Source organism: Anoplophora glabripennis, unplaced genomic scaffold, assembly GCF_000390285.2.
Source record: "Anoplophora glabripennis isolate ALB-LARVAE unplaced genomic scaffold, Agla_2.0 scaffold1530, whole genome shotgun sequence".
Taxonomy (NCBI): domain Eukaryota; kingdom Metazoa; phylum Arthropoda; class Insecta; order Coleoptera; family Cerambycidae; genus Anoplophora; species Anoplophora glabripennis.
In genome coordinates this window covers 31,138-56,509 of record NW_019417649.1, presented here as the reverse complement: position 1 = coordinate 56,509, position 25,372 = coordinate 31,138, and the positions used below count along the sequence as shown (strand labels likewise).

General features: G+C 32.1%; 2 protein-coding genes across 3 annotated transcripts; both read left to right on the top strand.

The window, feature by feature from the left end:
- Window positions 1-594: 594 nt before the first annotated feature.
- LOC108915160 (farnesol dehydrogenase-like) lies at window positions 595-4,903 on the top strand (the record flags this gene model as incomplete). The annotated part of the gene is made up of 3 exons (XM_018721126.1): window positions 595-1,056; window positions 2,780-2,926; window positions 4,774-4,903. Coding segments are annotated over 3 exons (663 nt in total), but the record flags the coding sequence as incomplete, so codon positions are not given.
- Window positions 4,904-7,960: 3,057 nt separating this feature from the next.
- Window positions 7,961-23,887, top strand: LOC108915164 (farnesol dehydrogenase). 2 transcript variants are annotated; one of them, XM_018721130.1, is made up of 4 exons: window positions 7,961-8,102; window positions 14,085-14,546; window positions 14,648-14,794; window positions 23,654-23,887. In XM_018721130.1, exons 1-4 carry the CDS (start codon window positions 7,995-7,997, stop codon window positions 23,693-23,695), a joined length of 759 nt encoding a protein of 252 aa, XP_018576646.1. In that variant the 5' UTR covers window positions 7,961-7,994; the 3' UTR covers window positions 23,696-23,887. The 2 variants fall into 2 exon arrangements, with proteins under 2 accessions (XP_018576646.1, XP_018576645.1); XM_018721129.1 differs by lacking the exon at window positions 7,961-8,102 and adding an exon at window positions 9,034-9,175.
- The last annotated feature ends 1,485 nt before the right edge of the window (window positions 23,888-25,372 follow it).

Here is a 25,372-nt window from a genome sequence, read left to right as displayed (position 1 = left end):
TAATTGGGGTGGCAAGTTGTAGGTACACATTAAAAAAAATTTTTTTTGTATCCAAACGGCTCATTTAATCAAAATTCTACAAGCGACCCAAAAACTTCCAAATGGTATCACCATACATCAATTTTGTAGGAGTTGTAAGTTTTAAAAAATACTGTATAACACCAAAATATGTAGATTGAAAGCTAAAGTCCACACCCCAAAAATAATCAAAATAGAATAATATTTAATGGAGTTATTTACAAAATTTAAGAACTTTGAGGCCATCTAGCGGCATAGCGAAGCGTTTTGGGATACAGGTGAATCTAAATCTGCCTATTTTGAGTCCACGAATCTGTGGTCTTCCATTGTACACGTTATTCTGGGACACCCTGTATTTTGACCTCTAGTTTTCACCTATAAGTTTTTAAGATTGTTTAAAATATTCTTAATGAAATACCCTGTATAAATTATCAGGAAACGTCATTATGTAATGTTATTCAGTAGATTTATCGTATAATTACAACTATAGGATTATTTTTAATGAAAAAATAAAACATTTCTCAAATTGACTTAATTTTTGGGGATAAAGGAAATCTTTCAACTTCTATTTTTTAGGTGGCTGGACTAGCCCGAAGAAAAGATCGCCTGGAAGCTTTAGCTCAAAAACTTTCCAACAAAAAGGGCAAATTTTACCCCCTTAAGTCAGACTTAACAAAAGAAGAATACATTTTAAACACTTTCAAGTGGATCAAGGAGAACTTAGGCACGATTCATATTCTCGTGAACAACGCTGGCTATCTCGGAAAAACCACTCTAATTGACGGAGACAGCGATGTTTGGAGGAACACATTTGAAGTTAACGTCCTGGGTTTGTGTATAGCTACGAGGGAAGCCATAAGGGATATGAGAGCCAACGACATTGACGGGCACATAATCCACATCAACAGCATCGTGGGGCATCAAGTGATAAATTTTCGAGAATTTAACGTGTACATTTCGAGTAAACATGCAGTGACAGCCCTAGCAGAAACGCTGAGGTTGGAACTGGTAGAATTGAAGTCGAAAATTAAAATTACGGTAAAATTGCCAATACGTCCAGTAATATTTAAACAATTAGATGGATAGCTGTAAATTAACCGCGATAGATTATGTATATCCAATTCGTAAAATATTTGGAACGGTCCATGACATTATAGAGAATCTCTGTGACGTCACACCACTAGACAGGTTCGATCCCACGACTCAATATCGACGCGTTACTACGAAAACATACATACCTAATACGGACTCTAAGGAGACTCGGTAGCCGCTTGCTTGCGTAGACTTTGGAAATTTAATGCAGGTATGCGACACTTTTATTACCGGTACTTTATGATCTGCTGGATATCGATGCGACGGACGGAGAGCAGATGATATGCATGTGCACGTTTTCGCGGTTCCCCTAGTACACATGTTTATCGTACATATCATTCAACTTTATACATTATATTTATATTCTGGTTATTACGTTAACTCTATTAATGAAATTTTATGAATAAATGATGTTTTTCTACAAATTGTTGCATCTTGTTCTTATTTGAAAAGCAACGATTGTAAAAACCGTATTTCACAAAAAAAAAAGTGAAAAATTTTTGATATTTTTAATTATGCATTTAAAAATACAAAGCTGTGTGTAAAAATCAAGACTTCGTTTGAATGCAAATTAAGAACAATTGCCAAGACAATCCAGGTATAGCTGCTCTACACGGGCATATTGTCCAGATAACGATTCGGACCCCGGATTTTAACTTTACAAAAAAATCGATATTTTATTAAAATTTGTAACGTTTCCTTTTTAATTGGGCTTGATGTTTATATCTGTTTAGTTTTGTCTGCTTCCATAACTAGAGATATCTGTGATGTATGTGAAACAAAGTCAAGTATGCTTAGACGTTAACGAGTGGTATGACGTCACAGGATGGCTTCCTTGCGTTTTCCCGCGTTCCATTTTATTTATTTTGAGGCAGAAATTGTTGAAAAAATTCTGATCCTTTGCGCTTTAACTAAGTACTTTCTGAATATGCATTGAAAAAATAGGTTAAATGATCTCATTCCACCATTATTAATTAAAAGAAGATATCATTTCACACGAGCTGTCAAAAATAGTGTAATGACTTCGAAAGCGATAATACTCATGTGAAAGTAAAGAGAATGAACAAACCTTAACACTGTCGTAAGGGTAAGTTAAGAAATAGTTAAGAAAATGTATTTTTATTGAAATTTTTCAAACCAATATTAAAATTTACATAAAATTCGATGGTTTTGAATTAATAACATAGAATTCGGAACTTCTATAACTTATTTTTGAAAGTAAATCCATCATAACTTCTGTTGTTTTTTAAAGAATAAGTATGAGAAGCTTTCAAATTAGTTGTACCTACTATTTTTAACACCCTGTACAATTATAAAAATCTGTCATGCACAGGTTCACATTTTTTTATATGACATATATTTACATTAACTATCAGTGATTTATCTAATGATACCCTAAGGATATGGTAAATACGTTTTTTGTGGTCTTTAATTGACTTATCGTATAATTCTTGGTTACTTATTCCTTGAAGGATTAGTTTTGGGATATAGATTAAAATTTGTGTCACTTGTTTAATTTACAAAAGGAGTATATAATACCATCATAACATAGGTACCTTAAAGGGGGTGCTTTTTTCTTATTTTAACGAATGCAAACGAAACAGAGATTAAGAATTATAACAACTAAAATTTTTACACTTCCTGTTTGAAATTCAAGATTATTTTTCAGAGTATCAGTCCGGGACTTGTGGATACCGAAATTTTACCAAATTATATAACGAAGCACAAGAACCTTATTGAAGAAAAACAAATAATCGAACCAGAGAATATCGCTGATGCGGTTGTTTACGCATTGTCGACTTCTCCGCATGTGCAGGTAAGTTTTGTTCAGATTTTACTACACTGGCAAAACGAAATAATTGCTAGTAAAATCGCATTCTAAAAATCCCTTGTACCTCAAGTTTTATGCCAACATTCAAATTTGTGTGGAAATTATCCTTAACAAATAAAAAAAAATAACAAACTTTAACATCCTGTATATCGAAAACTAAGCGTTTGTCGACCCACGTTTATATTATATAAAAGTCTTATTTTGACCTCAAAAATACGCCCCTAAATTCTTTGTACTGAATTTTTAATCACCCTGTATATGATTTTTTGCGTTTTTTGACCAAAAAAGGCCAATACCTCAATGAAGATGCATTTTTTCGAAAATCAAGTTCATCAAAATAAAATTTCCTACAAAATTACTCCGATGAAAAATTTCGATTTTCCCAATAACTTGTCTGGTGTATTTTTTAAATGAAGTATAGATTATGTGAAAATTAATGTTTTGGAGCTAAAATAATGGTCAATTCATTTTTAAATAACAAAATTGGATTAGAGATAAGAAAATTACGGAAAATTTTGGAAAAGTTTTCAGGGTTTGAATATTTATGAGCATCAAATGTATCATTTCATAGGTTTTCAACGGTGTACAAGTACGAATTAATTAAGCGCTTTTTAATATTTTTCAGAAAAATCTGTTTTCTTTGAAATAATCGGCACGTATTTTAATTTGCAAACATCTTGTGAAAAGGATGGTATTTTGTATTTCCGTAATACTGACTATTAAAAAGTATGTAAAATTAATTTTCTTTACTGAAAGATATAAACACATGTATGAGTCACTATGTCCTAGAAAACATGGAAGAATATATATGATACTTTAATATAATGGCTTTTAGTAATAAAGATTATTGAAAAAGTAAAGTATGTACTATTAATATGTGTATTAAGCAAAATACTCCACTTAATTCCTTATACAATTACCGACATAGCTTATTAATTATAATTGTAGTTTAATTTAATAATATAAATTATTTAAGATAATTAAAATTAATAAAGAACACCTAATGAAATTAATATTAATTATACATTAATTAAAAAAAATTAAAAAATCGATGTAATTTCGAAACTATTTCAACACGCTGCAGTTATAGATAACAATTATACAATATTGGAAACTTAAACTTAAATATTTTTATTATTTATATTGCAAAAGGTGACGTATATAAGATTATTGAAAATTATGGTTTATATGGAATTACAAAGTGAACTTCTACAATTAATTTCGTACATATAAAAATGAAAATAAAGAAAACGAATACGGTCCTCACTTAAAACTGAGTATTTTTGTATATTTCATTACAATCGAAAAATGTGTCAGCTGTGTTGCAGAGAAAAAAGATGGAATTAAATATGTCAACTCGTTTTTTTTGTTGTTTTTTGTTCGTTGTTCACCCTTGAAAAAAGCCAGATGTCATAATATAAAGCTATTGTTGTTAAGCTAACTCTAAATAGTTCTCGTATTAAACGTTTAAAATATTTTGTCTTTCTAGAAAACAATCTTAAGGGGGTCGTTTTTATGCGTAGTCTTCAGTGAATTTATAGTAGACCTTTGATAAAACTTTTAAAAATTCTGATTAAGTTAGAAACAATATCTCTTTACTGTACCAGTTGCATATGTTTTCTCCAAGGTATAAGACATTTCACAAGCTGACAATCTATTCAGAATAGATGAAAAACATATTTTTATTTCTTTTGTTTATCGTTAGATTCCCTGAAGAATACGAGTTTTTAAATATTTAAAACTTGTAATTTATTATTATTAACAACTTTGATATTTAAAAAAATTTTAAATAATCTACATTTTTTATTCTAATTTTGATTTCTTTGTTTCAGATTCAAGAACTTACCGTAAGGTCCGTTGATGAATCCTTTATAAACAGCAACTAATTAGTAAAATACTGAAAATATTTTACTTATTGTTGGCTTAAAATTAAAAATTTCCGCCATTTCTTCATCTTATGTAGCTTATGTCTTTTATTTACCTATAACCAGCTAGAAGATTTTATTTTATTATAACAAAACGACGACTAAACTAAATTTTTATAACCTTAGCTGGGGTTAATGCATAGACTTAAAGAATTGAGCTTGCTGCAATGCGATAACATGGCAGTGGTAGTTACTAAGGTGCAGTACCGTAAATGGAAAAAATAAAACCTCGAAACGATAACAGTTCATTTAATTTACAATTTATCCTACGTGACTGCTGTAGAATGTCCTGACTAGTGGCACGAAGAGGAGCAAGAAGTTGGGTAGTTCCGAATCAATTCCCGTGGTAGCTAACAGAAAAGCGTCCAATAATTCTTCTCGTGACAGTAGCAGGGCCAGGGATCAACGTCCAATAGACCTTTTTAGTAGTTACGTCACATACGCCAAATAGTGCACCTTGTCATGAAGAATTTCTCAATATTTTTACTAGATCGATTTTCGACCTTATGTACTTTGGACATAAGTACCAAAAAAATGTCTTCCTTGTCATGACATTTAAATTTATAGAACAATATTGAGTTTTATATTAATTAATAAATTAAAATTATATCAATGTTACTGAGCATACGCATTAAACATAATTTCATGTAAGCGAAGTAGCCTCGCAACAAGATATCATTCAAGAAAATTTGGTATTGGTTAAGAGTACGTCTTTAATAAACCACTTGAAGAAAGAAAATACTCGCTAAACACACTGACACAGCACAACACCTTGAAAAATAATAAAAATACCAAGATTAAGGAAGTATATCGGGGTCCGAGGGAAGTGAGGAGCGCAGGAGGAGGTCCTATGCTTTTCTTATGGGACTAAATCCTGCTGCCAATTTGAAGAAATTAAATTCTATTGAAATTATTTGCGATAAACATTATCTATATAGCAAAGAAATCTACTCATATGCACATAGCATACATATTGACTAATTAACAAACATAAAAATATCATATTTAAGTCGTTTTATATCATATTTAATGAACGCATAAAGACTATGTAGATGTGGCAACCGCGTTAATAATTGACTCGCAGTTGTACACACTGCGAACCACCTCGGACATCGGAGATATTGCNCTTTTATATCGTTTCTTGTAAGTTTTAAGCATATTAGTGTATCTATTTTATCAAACACGTGTGTTTGTTCTTAAGAACATCCAAATCCTTGTAAAAAGAAATTAATTTGAAGTTGCTCATTTTTATAGTATCTATGTAAATAGTACACAAGGGTCAGATTCGGTTTGTACAATTTCAACTATGACAGTTTGTTGCGAGTTCCCTAAATATGTGACGTCACACTAAAATAGTCTATTTCATGGTTCTTAGAACTGAGTGAAGTACAGGAAACAGAACCAAAAGTCATCTCCAAAAAAAAAAAAAAAACCTTGGAAGCAAATAAATTAAGTTTGTCCCTTTGGAAGTCGTAGTAAAAAAATACACAGAAAATGAAAGAAACATGTGAAAAGCTAGGACTGCTCGTCATGCATACTTTCGATGAAGGATTTTTCTCTGATGTAAATACAAGAATACTGACTTGGTGGAGTAACACTGCACCATACAAATACGAATCCCTAGGAGTAGGAGCAACTTTCCGATAAAAATATACAATTACTATTAATCGGCATTTCAAACTATTGAAAAAATCACTAATAAAAATAGAGACGGTTCGCGATTAAGAATCTAAAACAGAGAAACTGCTTTGTACACAACATCTGTCATCAGTAAACCAGAAAAATTTCAAAGGAAAAGAAATATTCGAAAACTTGACCTTTCATGTCACTTGATTTTGGTTTTAATTCAAATTTTACTGTGGTTAGTAGTTAATGAAAAGAAGGTATCAATACGATCATTTTCTCTACTACAAATTTTAATAAAAATCCAAATGCCAGTGAAGATTTATTCTCTTTTGAAGTCCGTATAAGCCTAACATTTTAAGATTAAATATGTTCTAAATTTTAGTGAATATTTTTAAGAAATTAATTTTTGTACGCATATTCAATAAATTTCGTTTTGACCACTGAAAATTTATCGATATCGGCGGCACTTTGAAGTATTAATAAATAGATGACGAAAAAATAGATCTTGTGGCTTATCATTCACAGGCAATTGAATTTTTAAAAAATGATATGACTTATTGATGAAATCGATAACAATATTTGACATAATTTTAATCTATTGGCGATAAAATATCTAAAATTATCACATTTAAAACAAAGGAACTCCTACACTGAAAAATTGCCGAATCATCATAGTTAAAGTAATATCTATTCTTGCGTTATTCAACATTGTGTAATCGATATATGAGGACTAAAATATAAAAAAATGCATTTTTTTATTTAATAAAGTACTATAAAACTATAAGAATTACCAGTGTATAATTTCTATACGCAACAGAAATACAAATATATTTTTCAAAACGAATAGGAGAATCAGCGATGAAAATAGATGTCCGAACTTATTTCTCTAGTTTTTGTATCGGACCTTACAAAGAACTGTGCAGCCTTCTCATCACATTCTTTGATTTTACAAAATGATCCCGTTAAGATTTGGTGCTAAATGCTATGAGATGCACATCTAAAGATTTACAATATATATATTCATCTGCAGCTTGAGCTTGGTGTAACTATATGATACCCTTTTCTAAAGCATGATATTCTGTAGTTAGAAGATACAAAAAACGTGCTATTAAGCCATGAGTCCTTATGAATACGACTTAAAATTCTCAATCCGTAGTCTCTGGAGGATAGGAGAATAAGTGATGATTTCATAGTGGCATATAAGGTTCTCCACTGCTCAGATGAAATATTCGTCCGCAATAGGAGATCATAATTTAAAATTAAAGAAGGAACATTTTCACAAGCGTACAAAACAGTATTTCTTCGATCCATTTCTTCAAATCTGCAGTTGATTTTGTGCAACAGAGCTACCTCTGACCACAAGAATCTTAGGAAAATTGACACTTATATTTGATTTGTCCTCGTATACAAAAAGATAATTTTCCCACTCCGCAAACTTGAAATAAATAGTCGGCAACAAAATCAAGCAATCAGTTTATCAGAACTTCGATTACAGATTCACGATGGTACTCTCTATGGAACGTTGGGTTGGCAATGTGGCCGTAGTCACTGGTGCTAGCGTCGGTATTGGAGCTGCAATTGCCGAGGCTTTGGTGGAACAAGGGCTTATAGTAAGTAAAGTATATTTTATGATTTTTACGAAATACAAAAACTTAATTCTATTGCGTTGTTACCAAACATATTAATTTTTATTTTGAAAGGGACGTATATGTATTCCAAATATATTCCGTTTACTCCTAAATTTGTCAAAATACGATAATTTTATGAGGTTAATTTTTTGTATCCTTTTAACGAGGTATTTGTATATATATCAAAATGTTATATGCGTCGATGCTTCACAAAAGGAGGTGACTCCCTCATACCTACGGCATTGGTAAATAAAACACAGGTGTATTTTCCTGTCAAATTTTGTGGAGACATGATCACACGTCTTCAAATATTGAAGAGGAATTACAGTTTTTTTATGGTCCATATCTCGAAAACGGTATTTTTATCTGAGGAATATCCATTTAAGGTTTATGAATTTCCTTCTAGGTACCCTGTATTGGAAAATACAAATAGACAAACATATTTTTATTAATAGTCCAGGCGGTAGAGCAGTAAAAGTAGGCTCTGGCATTTGTGTTTTGTTGTACAGAAAAATCCCAAATATTATGTACAATAAGAATCCGAATTTGCCTATTTCAAAAATCCATTGCTAAATTCAGGGGAACGACAAACATACAANAGTCTCTGGAGGATAGGAGAATAAGTGATGATTTCATAGTGGCATATAAGGTTCTCCACTGCTCGGATGAAATATTCGTCCGCAATAGGAGATCATAATTTAAAATTAAAGAAGGAACATTTTCACAAGCGTACAAAACAGTATTTCTTCGATCCATTTCTTCAAATCTGCAGTTGATTTTGTGCAACAGAGCTACCTCTGACCACAAGAATCTTAGGAAAATTGACACTTATATTTGATTTGTCCTCGTATACAAAAAGATAATTTTCCCACTCCGCAAACTTGAAATAAATAGTCGGCAACAAAATCAAGCAATCAGTTTATCAGAACTTCGATTACAGATTCACGATGGTACTCTCTATGGAACGTTGGGTTGGCAATGTGGCCGTAGTCACTGGTGCTAGCGTCGGTATTGGAGCTGCAATTGCCGAGGCTTTGGTGGAACAAGGGCTTATAGTAAGTAAAGTATATTTTATGATTTTTACGAAATACAAAAACTTAATTCTATTGCGTTGTTACCAAACATATTAATTTTTATTTTGAAAGGGACGTATATGTATTCCAAATATATTCCGTTTACTCCTAAATTTGTCAAAATACGATAATTTTATGAGGTTAATTTTTTGTATCCTTTTAACGAGGTATTTGTATATATATCAAAATGTTATATGCGTCGATGCTTCACAAAAGGAGGTGACTCCCTCATACCTACGGCATTGGTAAATAAAACACAGGTGTATTTTCCTGTCAAATTTTGTGGAGACATGATCACACGTCTTCAAATATTGAAGAGGAATTACAGTTTTTTTATGGTCCATATCTCGAAAACGGTATTTTTATCTGAGGAATATCCATTTAAGGTTTATGAATTTCCTTCTAGGTACCCTGTATTGGAAAATTCAAATAGACAAACATATTTTTATTAATAGTCCAGGCGGTAGAGCAGTAAAAGTAGGCTCTGGCATTTGTGTTTTGTTGTACAGAAAAATCCCAAATATTATGTACAATAAGAATCCGAATTTGCCTATTTCAAAAATCCATTGCTAAATTCAGGGGAACGACAAACATACAAAAACAACGAAAAATGGCCCGTTTTTCGACATATTTTTCCCTGTAACATTGAAAGTAAGCCCTAAATAAAAAAGTCATTCTTTATTTTTTGTTTATTTGAGGATTTTCTGTAATGGTACAACAACTGGAATAAAAAAAGGTGAATTTTGCCTTGACAATGGGCGAAAAATGGTAGAAAATCATATAAGTATACAGGGTGATAGATTAACGGTACGCAGCGGCTGTATATAGGAAACTAGACGTGCTACGATTATGGGGTAATAAATCTATTAACAAATACGACCAAAAGAAATTGATTTAAAATATTTTCAAGTTTGTAACTTAACCGCTAGGGGGCGCAACTGCTATAGTGTTACAGAAAACTGTCGGTTTTTCGAAATTTCGCTTTATATAACCTAAGTTGCAAATACATTTTTTAGAGACACTGTTAAACCCTTCACTAGTTTTGTTTGAACTTTTTTTTGTTATTACCATAGCAACGTTAGTATGAAGGGCGCTATCTTAAATTTTTTTTTAAAGAACTATTAATAAAATTTATATTTATGAGATAGGAAAAAAAATATTATCATAATAAAGCAATAATTCTTTTTAAAATAACGGAGGATGTTCTAGCACAACCTCACTATTTTAGCAATAACTTGAAAACGAAAAAAGATATCGACCTCCGATTTGTGTATTCGTTTTCCATAATGAATGGTGTATTAAGCCATGAAAAAAAAACCTATATCGTTGCATTTAATTTTTTTAGTAAACGGAAACAATTACAAAACTTTTCTCATTAGCGTCGTCTATACCGTTGTGCAGGAAAATAATATTTTTATTCCTATATCATAAATATAAATTTTATTAATAGTTCTTTAAAATGAGCCATCGTTTATTGAAATCGATTACCTAAGGCATTTAGAAGTTATGACAATTTAAAAATTTCAAGATAGCGTCCTTCATACTGACGCTATGGAAAAGTTCAAACAAAATTTGTGAAGATTTTAACAGTGTATTTAAAAAATGTATTTGCAACTTAGGTTATATAAGCGAAATTTTGAAAGACCGAAAATTTTCTATAACACCATAGCAGTTGCGCCCCCTAGCGGTGAAGTTACAAACTTGAAAATATTTTAAATCAATTTCTTTTGGTCGTATTTGTTGATAGATTTTTTACCCCATAATCGTAGCACGTCTAGTTTCCTATATACAGCCGCTCGATACCGTTAATGGATCACCCTGTATATATTTGGAGCAATTTTTAAAATAAGTCAAGATTTATAAATATTGATGAAACTTTGGGAACAAATAGTAAAACATATGTCAATTATANAGATATCGACCTCCGATTTGTGTATTCGTTTTCCATAATGAATGGTCTATTAAGCCATGAAAAAAAACCTATATCGTTGCATTTAATTTTTTTAGTAAACGGAAACAATTACAAAACTTTTCTCATTAGCGTCGTCTATACCGTTGTGCAGGAAAATAATATTTTTATTCCTATATCATAAATATAAATTTTATTAATAGTTCTTTAAAATGAGCCATCGTTTATTGAAATCGATTACCTAAGGCATTTAGAAGTTATGACAATTTAAAAATTTCAAGATAGCGTCCTTCATACTGACGCTATGGAAAAGTTCAAACAAAATTTGTGAAGATTTTAACAGTGTATTTAAAAAATGTATTTGCAACTTAGGTTATATAAGCGAAATTTTGAAAGACCGAAAATTTTCTATAACACCATAGCAGTTGCGCCCCCTAGCGGTGAAGTTACAAACTTGAAAATATTTTAAATCAATTTCTTTTGGTCGTATTTGTTGATAGATTTTTTACCCCATAATCGTAGCACGTCTACTTTCCTATATACAGCCGCTCGATACCGTTAATGGATCACCCTGTATATATTTGGAGCAATTTTTAAAATAAGTCAAGATTTATAAATATTGATGAAACTTTGGGAACAAATAGTAAAACATATGTCAATTATACCCTAAAAATTTTGAAACGATCGATGGCGTGGTTTTCGATTGACAGGATTGTTAATTAAGAAAATTTCAAAAAGTTTATCGTATCGTGGGTTTAAATTAAGGTTTAGAAAGTGCACACAATTTTTTAGAGATGCTTGTTGTCATAATAAACAATGAACAATACTAAAAATACCTATTTTTACACTTTTATAACCATTTAGATTTTAGGCTGTTACAAATTCGTTTCTCACTACAGGGATCTCGGAATAGGTAAGAGGTACGAAGTAGCTTAAATAGGGGCAAAGTTGCGTAATCAGGGGACCAACATTATGCCTCTAAAAAATTAAGGCTAGCATGATTAGTTTTCGAATTATGTACTTGAAAAAAAACCGAAATTTTGGAAATCCGTTTTTGTTTCATTTCAGCCTTGTTTGAGGTAATATTGAAAAAAGAACAACACTTTCTAATGGCCACTTTTTGCCCTCTATCGAATGGCATAATCAATTTTTATATGTAACGTTTCGTCTCTCCAAGACCAACATCAACTTCATTTTTTTAAATACGACCTAGAAATTTTATTACATTTTTTACAAGCTTTCATGACCCCCAATACTGTACTGCCTCAGTCCGAATCAGATTCAGACGTTTTGTCTCGAAAAATTCATCTTCAGGTATTAATTCCAAATTTATCTAAATTTTTTATTTAAATTTCTTTGTTTATTGAATTATCGTACACTGTAAGTGTCGTTAGACCCTGTGAAATCCATCAAGTTATTTAAACTATTACCACCATGCGTTACAATTAAACATTTATTATTATTAACTATTACCATCACTTGGTCAAACATAACTCCATAAGTTGTTGCGTCAAAATTAAAACATTATTACAATTTTAATTTTATTATGACAAATAAATTCCTAAAAATGCATATGAACAACCGAAACTACAACTGAATATTATTGTTTAAAAAATTTCAGTAAATGTTCAAAAACATTTTCGTTTTGGCAAAAGTTGAAAATGAAGATCAGCGTAATATTATCGGAATTTATTATATCTGTAACCGCAACTGTGAAAGAGCATGTCAGATGTATTTGTATGAATATCCTGAAAAAAATAGATCGGAATTTGTTTGAATTTTGAGCACTCGAGAAGCCTAGAAATAACTAAGGACACGGAATTAAAACTAATAATTTTTTATTTTAATGCGAGGTGGTAATAGTTTAATTAACTAGATGGATTTCACAGGGCCTAACGACACCTACAGTGTACGATAATTCAATAAACAAAGGAGTCTAATTAAAAAATTTAGATAAATTTGGAACGAATACACTGAAGATGAATTTTTCGAGACAAAACGTCTGAATCTGGTTCGGGCTGAGGCAGTATAGTATTGGGAGTCATGAAGGCTTGCAAAAAATGTAATAAAATTTCTAGGGTCGTATTTAAAAAAATGAAGTTGATGATGGTCCTCGAGAGACGAAACGTTACATATAAAAATTGATTATGCCATTCGATAGAGGGCAAAAAGTGGCCATGAGAAAGTGTTCTTCTTTTTTCAATATCACCTCAAACAAGGCTGAAATGAAACAAAAACGGATTTCCAAAATTTCGTTTTTTTTCAAATATTTCGAAAACTAATCATGTTAGCCTTGATTTTTTAGAGGCATAATGTTGGTTCCCTGATTACGCAATTTTGCCCCCATATAAGCTACTTCGTACCTCTTACCGTTTAATAATAAAATATGCCGGCATAACTCTTCGGATTTTTGTTAAGGGATGTTCAAAGATTATCTAAAAATTTTAGCAAAATTAGAAATTGCAATTTTTAATATATGTAGTTTATTGACGTTGAAAATGATTAAAATCGCGTTTTTTCGAACAAATAATCGTTAATATCTAGAAAATGGTAGATTTTAGATAAAAGCTGCATAGGAACTTTTTTGCTCAGAATACCCCAAAAAGCCTAAAAATCGAAAATTATGAATTTGTGTAAAAAAAATTGTTTAAACAATTTTTGACCATTAGTGACGTCTGGCAACATTCGGATATGTTTCAAGGGTCATTTTTTTAGTATGATTATGAAAAAAATCTAATAAGAATCATGTTCCTAGCGGGAGCGACGATACAGCCTGGACTAAATGGTTTTTTGGAATAGGCAAACTCAGATTTTTATTTTACATAATATTTGAGATTTTTCTATATAACAAAATAGATGACTTCAAATACAAACGCCTCGAATGCTCTACCGCCTGGACTATAACTACTTTTACTTTTCTTGGTTGTACCAAGATTCAAACATTGTTCGATCAAGTGATTCATCTGCATCAATTTCTGATAGGTGGCTGGACTAGCTCGTAGAAAAGACAAACTGGAGGCCTTGGCCAAGAAACTTTCCAACAAAAAGGGCAAACTCTACGCAGTCCAAACCGACCTGACTAAAGAAGAAGAGATCGTGAACGCCTTCAAATGGGTCAAAGAAAAGCTTGGACCTGTTCACGTACTCATCAACAACGCTGGATTTTTAAAACAGAACAGTCTGGTAGACGGAGATATCCAGATTTGGAGAAACACTCTCAACGTCAACGTCCTCGGTCTGTCCATAGCTACGAGGGAAGCCGTAAGGGATATGAGGGCAAACAAAGTAGATGGACATATAATCCACATCAACAGCGAAGTCGGGCATCAAGTACCAAGCTTTCCACAGTTCAATTTGTACCCAGCCAGCAAATTCGCAGTCACAGCCCTAGCAGAAACGCTAAGATTGGAGCTCCTCAATCTAAAGTTGAAAATAAAAATCACGGTAAATACTTTACTTCTAAAGTAACTGTCATTGTCAAAATGTTTTCTAATTTTACTTTAAAGAATTGTGACCTAATTTTACTGAAAGGTAACATTTTTTAGAGCATCAGTCCAGGACCTACAGATACAGATATGCTGCCGGACTTTATGACATCTGACAAGAGTTATTACGAAGAGAAGAAGATAATCGAGCCTGAAAATATCGCCGACGCGGTAGTCTACGCCCTGTCGACTCCTCCTCACGTTCAGGTATCATTTTTTTTTAAATTGGCACTCATTGAAAAGTAGTACTGAATGTATGTTGTTCTCATGCGGCATAAAGGACTTTTCATTCATTAGACTGTCCCACACTTGTAATAGAAAATTAATTAATTATATAAACAACTGTCTTGAGATATTACATAAATGATAAAGAAAGCAATATGTTCTTTAAATATTAAATGTTAATTATAAGTATAAAACTAAGCAAATAATTAAGAATGTAAATAATGGAGTACTCCAAGTATAATAGACTAGAGCGAATCTGTCGAAATATCTGCCGATAAAAATTAATGATATAATAATTAATAATGAGAAAGAAATTGCTGATGCCTTTAACAGTTATTTTAAAAATGTACCCATTAATATTGTAAATCAGATCCCTCAAATTAAATCAAATGATAGATATAGCAAGGAATCTATAAATAATACTACAGGGTGATCGAGAATGGTTGACCGTGCCGCCTCATACTGATTTTTGATGTGCGGCATACCAGTTTTTGATACCAATACTAGAATCATGAGCGCAGGTTGAGGGATTTTATTGGTAAACAAATAATTACGTTCAAACGTCAAATAAATTAGGTTACTGTCAAAATGGAAATTCNCAGATCTCGAATTTTGCTCTAATTAAGCTCTGGTTACGTGACCTTATCGCGACAATACGTTGGGGTAGACGTAACGGAAGCGTTGTCTCCTTATGTTGTTGCAATCTTCAAAACAACGTGAAAATTAAAAGGAAAAGTTATGGTCAATGTTCAAATAGGATTTATAGAAATAAGCATAAGAAAACTGAAATATAACATGAGACGAGAGGAAAACTAAGAACCAATTTATGAGGCAGAATCAAGGACAGGGTTGGAAACCTTTAAAAAAATTTAGATGGAAAGGATATGAACGATGCTACAGAAAAGGAATAATTAAACTGATTAAAGAAGAAATGGAGACGAAACGAAAAGATTTTTGGAAAATAAAAGTCATGGGTAAAAAAAACTGAGAAAGACTATTGACGAGGAACGTGACGTCTGGAAGAGATAGAGGCATCAAAAATTTAAAAAAACATGCGAATCAAGATGGAGGAAAATTTTAAACAGAGAAATGTATGTGGTGTAGTAAATCGAGAACAGGGCAATAATTTGTTTAGAAATTTTTAGATGGAAAGTATAGGAATGATGCTACACAGAAAGAGTAACTAAGCTGATTAGTCCAAGAAGAAAAAAGTAGGAAAATGAATAGAAGAATATCACAAATAGTATACTTAAAGGCATTTAAATAGAGAAGATAGGAGAAGAAATGGAGACGAAGTAGAGGGAAACGGCGAAAAATTTGGAAAATAAAAATTATGCATTGGCAAAAGTAAAGTTTTCGAAAACAAAACAGAGCATAAAGGATGCTAAGGAAAGCTGGCGGAGAACAAGACAACTGGAAGAGATAGAAGCATTAAAAATTAAGAAGGTTTGTGAAACGGTGGAGGAAAATTTTAAATAGAAAAATATGTGTAGTGTAGTACTAGATTTTTTTAGAAATGTTTAGATAGAAAGCATAAGAATGATGCTCTCTTCATATGACATTCCTAGCCATAACACAGCCACACAAAAAAAAGTTGTCTACTTTTCCTGCGACATATGTTATCCGTAGTATTTTTGCCTCCTGATCACGAATCCGGTGCCAGAATTGTGCTGTCCCATCACAGGAATTTCCTAACCTCAAAAAAAACAGGTCAAAAAAGCAAAAATTCACGAAAAAGTGCTAGGAAACATACAAATTTTTTTTTCTATATTCAAATGTTCATTTATATGGTTATTAAGACCCCGTTTGTTCCGTGGTTCTTTTTCTAACCTCAAAAAAACGGGTCAATTAAGGTCAGATAACACAAATTTTCAAAAAATAACAGATTCGCGCCAAATTTGGTATACGGGGGTCGCTGGTCACGGATACGAGGTCAATTTTGCAAAATTCAAGTTGGCGGATCCAAGATGTCCTATCAAATTTTATTACCTGAGATTAAGCAGAAAACCCGTGAATAGCTCTTTTACAGAAAAGGTATAGCCTAAAAAAAAGGTTAAAACTTGATTGGGTACTCAGGTTATAAAGTAAACAAAAATATTATAAAATCAATTTTGCAATTCTGACCTTGAATTCGTGATCAGTAGAGTTCGGGACTCGGTCGGGTGATCATAACCGTCGCGTCCGCCTCTCGCTACAGCGTATCGTACGAAACCGGTAATAAGGGCAGTTATTGGCTTCGAGTTTGCTTCGTGTATATGTGTATTAATATTCTAATAATGTCGAACGCACCAAGGGGTAAAAAACAACCTTTCGCTGAAAAAGTACGAAAATGTATTTATTTTTATTTATCCCTACCTATTTATTTATTTGTTTTCGACGAAGGCGCCTATGACTGGCCGACGAAAACCACGAACTCTAGTAATCAGCGACCCCGAATATATTTTTTTTATTTTTCCGTTATTTTTACCTATTTTTTGAGGTTAGGAAATTCCTATGATGTGATAGCTCAATTGTGACACCGGATTCGTGATCAGGAGACAAAAATACTACGGATAACATACAGGATGGGCCATTAGTGTGAGAAAGTAAAATATCTCCCTTGTTACCCATAATACAAATAAAGGTTATACGGAAAAAGTTATACGGAATCAAGAAACCAAAACTACAAAAATAATTTGAAACATAGGTACTGTGCGATGAGTAAAAACGGGACACGCCAAATATTACATTTTTTAAATGTATGGATTTCTGAGAAAATTCTTTATATGACAATATAAACAGTTTATCATTTTAGTGCGGTGTTGCCAAGTTATGTAGAAAATTCTTCGAATTTTGGAAAAAACATCGAAGAAGTTGTCTTAACTTTTAGCTCCTAACACTTGGAACGTAATAATTAAACAGTTATAGGCAAATGTTAGATATTAGCTAATATCGATATTTTATACAGGGCATTTTTTATAATACGATCACTTTAAGAAAGTTCAAACTTGATTTTCTAAAATTTTTCAAATGGAACACCCTATATTTTATTGTTCTATTTTATTCACATATCGGTCCACTTCAACTTTTATTAAGCATGTTCTATATCTAAAATTGTTAGTTTTTAAGATATAGCAACATTTCTGAAATTTTTTTTATTATTTTATAGAATATCACAAATAAATATCAACTAATGAAATTAACTCAAAATGGAACGATAAATTATAAACTAACAAGTTGACCCAATGTGACAGTTTTTTCCAAAGCCATTTCCTGCGACCGAAAATAATAAAAATTAGGTTTTTCCAGAAATGTTGCTATCTTAAAAACTAACAACTTTAGGTGTAGAACATACTTAATAAAAGTTGAAGTGGACTGATATGTGAATAAAATAGAACAATAAAATACAAGATGTTCCATATGAATAATTTTAGAAAATCAAGTGTGAACTTTCTTAAAATGATCGTGTTATAAAAATGCCCTGTTTAAATATATATCAATATTAGCTAATATAGGAGTTTTTGCCTAACATGTGCCTATTACTCTGTCAAATATTTTTGCTCCAAGTGTTAGTAGTTGAAAGTTAATACAATGATTCGAGGTCATGTTTTTTTCCAAAATTCGAAGAATTTTCTACATAACTTGGCAACCCGCACTGAAATGTTAAACTGTCTATATTGCCATATACAGAATTTTCTCAGAAATCCATATGTTTAAAAATACACAGGGTGTTCCATTAAAAAAATGTTTTTATTTTTACTCATCGCCCTGTGTGTTTCAAATTAATTTTGTCCTTTAGGTTTTTTGATTCTGTACAACTTTTATAACGATACAGCGATACACTGCAACCTGCAACCTGCTGTTTCTCATCAAAGCAAACTGCTGTATGTTTATAAGACGACTATTACTACTACTTTCACACCTCTGAATATCCAGCGCAAGCGATCCAGCCCAAAAATTTGCGCTGAACATTTTTGTTAGCTGTCGAAATTTAAGAAGTGTCTTAAAAACGTTTGCTTCAAGCAAATGGAAGCAGTTGGAAGTGCTTGATTATGTTAGATGGTAGGATTGTCTATATGACCGAGAGCAATAAACAACAGTTACATGCAATATGTAATAACAGGGTAATTTGAATTTTTTCACATTTTATTGAATATTTTACCTTAAAATTACATAAAATCCATAAAAATATCTATATTTTTACAATAAATGTTCAATATGATGTCCATTGTTGTTCAAGCAGGTATTAATTCTTCTCTTCATATTATTAAATACATTATGTAAAACATTTTGTGTAATACTCCTAATTTCGTTTGTAATTGCCCCTTGAAGTTCTTTAATCGTGTGTAACCGTTGAGCAAATACTGAATTTTTTAAAAAACCAAATAAATAAGTCTAGGGTGTAAGGTCAGGAGAACGTGGTGGCCATCTATCTCGACTAATTATTCGATCATCATAATACTCTCTAATCAACTCTAAAGTTTCGTTAGAGGTGTGAGCTGTTGCGCCATCTTGCTGAAAGTATCCATGATGGATTTCATCGTTGTGAAGTTCCTCAAAAAATGGTAACAATATTTGCTACCGATATACCTGCTCAGTTACATTTTCACGGAAAAAATATGGTTCGATTATTCTTCTACGTGACATAGCTACCCAAACACCAAGTTTAATAGGGTGTAGAGTTGTTTCACGCAAAATATTAGGGTTTTCTGTGTTCCAAGAGGATAATTTTGGGAGTTTACGTACCCTCTTAAATGATACATGCTTCATCAGAAAAAATTGTTAGATCTAGAATATCGTCGTCATTCAGATTTTCGTTAAAGCAATTACAGTATTGCACACGTTTTCCAAAATCTAACGGAAGTAGTTCCTGTACAACACTAACTTTATAAGGATGAAAATGCAACTTCTTTACTGCTTTATGGCATGATCCATATGATATTCCTATAAACAATTTAGGAATAATGATACAAATTTTAGAATAAATATTTGTTATTAAGTACCTGTTTGAGCAGATAACCGACGTAGTGATTTGGTTGGACTAGCTCGTAAGCGGTTTTCAACATCTTCCAAGACTTCCTCTGTAAGAATAGACTTTCTGCCTGGAGATTTTCCTCTACAAACACTTCCAGTGTTATGGAAGCGTTCCACTAATCTCTTCACGTGTCTCGAAAAAATCTCATTATCATCAATTTCATCATTTGGAAATTGTTCTTGAAATGACACGAATTCATCGAATATTTCCAACCATTATCATTGTTTTGTTCACTACGAAAATAGGCCTCCAGAAGAAATTTATCATGTTCTAATGAAAATGCCATGTTCTTAACCTAAATTAAAAAATCGATTAGGTTAGGGAACAACATACGCAATAAATCAATTACTCACCTATAATATCCACCTACTCTAACTGTAGTATTGAAAAATACTGTTTTATAATGTCGCAAAATATATCAGGTAACAACAAAATCTACAAAATAATATTCAAGCCAAAAAATCCGTGCGTCAATGAACAGAAAGTCAAATTGTGAGATCGCCATAGAACACCATTAAATTGCACGGAAAGAAAAGTAATTTTAGTAAACGGAAATCAGTTTTGATAGCATTTGGGACAGGGTACGTTCAGAATCCGGTCAATCATTATCGATCTCTCTGTATTTACCTGCGACCTAAGCTTCAACCATTCTGGATCGCTCGGTATAAATTGTAAACAATATGGACCCCAGTACAGTTCCTTGGGGAACTCCACAACTCCACATCACTGATGACACTATCCAGCTGTGCAAATTGTTTACGATTTCTGCTTCGCACAGCTGAAAAGAGACAGAATGTGACAATACTCGCAGATAAATGTAAGAACCGCCCCTGCACGATTATATTCCACCGTCCACCGCCTAGACCCTAGTTTTAACTCTGCGACCCCAAAACTAAAACAATATTTATGCGACAGCGTTCCCAATGACGCGTCCTGCGGCCAACTTCCGGCCCATTCATTAAACATCAGACCGGATAATCTTCGCGCCGATGTCCACACGAACAATTAATAAAACTCCGCCGTCCAGAGGGCCCAGGAATAATNGCAAACGTTGTGTTGCCATCTTGTGGAACTGTGGATGGAACAAAATAATATAAAAATCGCGATTAAAAATCAGGGGTTGATCGTATAAGGGTGAAAATTTAGAACTGTATGTATTTTTCAATGCTGAATCATGAAAAAATAAAAACAGAAAATTTTGTCCGAAAAATAAAAAAAAAATTTTGGGGTGGACCACCCTTAACATTTAGGGGTATGAAAAATAGATGTTGGCCGATTCTCAGACCGGTATATATGATGATAATATCCACTCTATAAATACAAGACAAAAAAATAATTTTTATGTGCCTTTTTGTAGGTTAAATGTTGCCAGCAGATCACCCAATTACTTGGGTCTAAAAATTTTCAATAAGTTACCTTCTGAACTAAAAAGTTGCTCATCGACTGGACCGTTTAAAAAGCGCTTAAAGCAGCATTTAGTATACAAAGGATTTTATAATATTAACGAATACTTTGATGTATAATATATGTGTATTTGTTGTTTGTTAAAGTGTTATTTTGTGTGTTTAGTATTTACGAATTTTATGTAGCTTTTACACTGCTATTGACAATTCCAGTACAATTTGTAAATTGTCTAATGGAAATAAAGAAATTGAAATTGAAATCCCACTTCTTGGATGTAAGAGGGGGCAAGCTAATTTTTGCTGGAATACCTTCAGTGCAACTCATATAATAAAAGTGTAGATCCCTAAATCTGGGCGAGGTCCCGAACATTTTCAAAATATTTCATCTTGGAGCCTATGCATTTTGGAAAAATATTGAAGAGGAAAAAAAGTTGCAGAATTAAATTTTGCATAATACACTGTAAGTTAAAAATGTTTAAATTTATTACCGATGTTGCAAAATAACAATAATTGATGAAAAAAAGGCAAAATAATTAAGTTTCTTGGATAATTTTATTTAAATATTTTAATTGCTCCGAGGGCATTCTAACTTTGGTAAAAGAAACTTTAGAGTATAATAAGACAACACACCAAATTTCATTAAAATGGGTTATACAGGGTGTCCCCAATTCGGGTTGCCTATACCTGAAATGGATACAAAATTTCAATTGTCAAAAAAAATCATTCTTCATAAAAATTTTTGCTTGTCCAGATGCCCTTGACAAGATAGTCATTTGTTCAAATTAATGTACAGGGTATTCAAAAATTTGGAAAAGGTAAAAACAGTGAAGAGTAAAGTACCTTATATCTTAACGCTACGTGAAAAAGTAATGGGGAAAAGTTGCTTGGAATTAAATTTTATGTTTAAATATGACCTAGCTAATACTCGACATTCTAGAAAATAAGTTTAAGTACTTCACACTCTAGAAGTTGATGATGCACATAGTTTGGAGTTCTGTTTAGAGATAGGAGAAAGGATTGTGGTAGATAGACATTTTCACAAACATATAATTTAAATGTTGCATAGCCTCAAATAAAGCATCTAGATACTTGAAAATTTTTTCCTATAGAAAAGACCGCTCAACCTTTCAAAACCCTTTTTTTATTTTTAAACAATTAGATTACATTTATCAATTTGCAATTTAGTTTTTTTTCAAAAATTATAATTTTAAAGTTAAACGGAAAAACGTTTCTTTAAAGAAAAAGAAAAATTAAATTCCGTTTATTGGTGCTCGAAATATAAGCGGTCAAAGTTTATCGGCATTTACCGTTAATTTATAAACAATTTAGCAAAGCAGCAGTGGCTTCGTTTTTCCCAGTTCTAAGCTGGAAAAAATTTTCATATCCATAAGTTATCGGCAACATAGATAAATCAGCGGAAAAGCTGTCGCTCGCATGCGCGGAATGTGACTCAAAACACGAAAAGTGGGGGAGGGGGCTTTCGCCCCGAGACTCAATTCGGAGGTTCAAAATGCGAAGGTACGAAAAAAATTGCATTATCTCGGCTTCTAATGGACCAATTTCGATCTTTTTTTTTAATCCGGTGTCTCGCGAGCCAAGGAATTCGAATATCATAATGCCTAATTTACACATATTTTGTTATAACCAAAGTTTAGTATTTATGCATTAAATATACTGTATATTTTACCTTATACTATTGCATTTTTTCAATGAAAAAATTTGTTTACGTATATACAATATATTTCAACACTCTGAATATGAATGTATTTAGTTATAATTATTACAATTATTTAAATAATTTTTGTCTAAACAAATTAAAAAAAATATATTAGGAAATTATTTTTTTTTTGTTAAATACAGATAACTAAGAAAAAATAGTACTTTAAAATTATAATTAAAAAGAGTGTTAATTTAAAAATTTACTGTAGCCGTCCTAATCAACCGATTTCAATTTTTCAAAAACCATTTGAAAGATTGAGCGGTCCTTTTTATGTGAAAAAATTTTCAAGTATCTAGATTATTTATTTGAGGCCGTGCAATATTTTGAAAATTCGAAAATTTTTTCAAAAAATTATTTTGCGAAAACTATAGAACCGATTTTAATGAAATTTGGTTTTCTGTTTTATTATACTTTAATTTTTTTTTACCAAAATTAGAATGCCTTCGGAGCAATTAATTAAAATATTTTTAAAAAATTATCCAAAAGACTTGATGAAATAGGTACTTTTTTAAATTTTTTAATCACTTTTGCAACTTTGAAAATGTTCCGGACCTCACCCAGATCTATGGATCTACACTTTTATTATGTGAGTTGTACTGAAAGTAATCCAGAAAAAATTTGCTTGCCCCCTCTCACATCCACCTCAAAACAGATCCGTCCTGGTCTATATCTTTCCTTTATAATTTCATACATTTTATTTTCAGATTCAAGAACTCACAGTAACACCAGTAAACCATAAACTATAAATGAGACAAAGGCAAAGTAGAAACGTTTCGCCATTTTGTTCCTAGCATCAATGATTACTCTTGCAGAAGTACCAGATTGTGCTCAAAACGTGTTTAAGAAGTTTGCCAAAGTACATATATATTTTTCAATGTAGTTGCTTATAATAAAATTGTAGAATTGTTGTCACTTGATAATAAATTATTTAAAATGAATCATCTATTTATATTCCTAGGCCACGCCCTCTACCCAACTCCACAGATTCAGAGCCGCGCGCACGGCGTTATAGTCTGTTTAGAAATGAAAGAGAGTAATAAAACCCCGAGATATGAACCGGCCACGGGCGTGGTAATATTTCGTTTCAGGTAATTATCGGGTAACACTAATGCTAACAAAAATGACAGTTGGAAAATCGACTATCTACAGACTTTTAAAGGAAACAAAAAATGAACAAGATACTGTAAATCCCCCAAAATCATCTACAGGGAGGTCAAAAGTCGTTATAGATGATTTCTTCAAAAATGTCATTCGCAGAAAAGTACACTCATTTTATTTTAAAAAAGAAATACCAACGCTAAACAAAATTTTAAGTGAACTTTCAGAGGACAACGATTTGCCAAAAATCAGTAGAAGCAAATTATGGGCCGTCTTACGAGAGTTGAATTTTTGCTGGGAAAAGCAGAACAGGAAGTCAGTTCTTATCGATAAAGATGAAATTATTTGTTGGCGAAGATCCTACTTAAGATCAATTAGAAAATTCCGTGACGAAGGGAGGAATATTTATTATCTAGACGAAACTTGGGTCAACGAGGGATATACTGTAACAAAAGTATGGCAAGATAAAAATGTAAAAAGTTTTCGACAAGCATTTTTGGATGGACTTTCAACAGGGTTCAAGGCACCTTCAGGTAAAGGGCGAAGATTAATAGTGACACATATAGGTAGTGCCAGTGGTTTTGTAGATGGCGGTTTACTTTTATTTGAATCTAAAAATACAGGTGACTATCACGAAGACATGAACGCAGATGTTTTCGAAGAGTATTTTACACAGATGTTGGATCTTATTCCTCCGGGGTCTGTAATTGTCATGGATAATGCCAGTTACCATTCACGGCAGACCGAGCGGACGCCTACGACTGCTTGGAGGAAAGCCGATATAATTCAATGGTTATCCGGAAAAAACATTTCTTTTGAAACAAATATGGTGAAAAAGGAACTTTTGACACTTGTCAATCTTAATAAAGATCAGAAAAAATATGTTATCGATGAAATGGCAACAAATCGCCAAATAACGGTACTACGGTTACCACCTTATCACTGTGAACTTAACCCAATCGAATTAGTCTGGGCGCAGGTAAAAGGAGATGTAGCGCGAAATAATACGACGTTTAAATTAAGTGACGTGAAAATTTTGTTAAAAAATTCCTTGGAACGAGTAACTGCAGATAACTGGCAAAGATGTATACATCATGTACAAAAAGAAGAGGAGAAAATGTGGGAACTCGATAATTTAATTGACGTTACTGTGGAACCTATCGTTATCAATCTAGGAGACGAAGATAATTCATCAGAATATTCAGAGGATGAATTTTAATATACCTACTTTTTTATTTTCTTTATTGTACATTTATACAACACTACATTTACTCACCATAATTTGAATTTTCAAAATACATATATTTTTGTGTGGAATAAAAGTC

What these genes read in the sequence shown, in the direction of transcription:
- LOC108915164 (XM_018721130.1), top strand. Translation starts at nt 7,995, where the DNA reads ATGGTACTCTCTATGGAACGTTGGGTTGGCAATGTGGCCGTAGTCACT. An exon ending in AGTTGAAAATAAAAATCACG is followed by an intron (nt 14,547 to 14,647) that starts GTAAATACTTTA and finishes AACATTTTTTAG; the next exon opens with AGCATCAGTCCAGGACCTAC. An exon ending in CGACTCCTCCTCACGTTCAG is followed by an intron (nt 14,795 to 23,653) that starts GTATCATTTTTT and finishes TTTTATTTTCAG; the next exon opens with ATTCAAGAACTCACAGTAAC.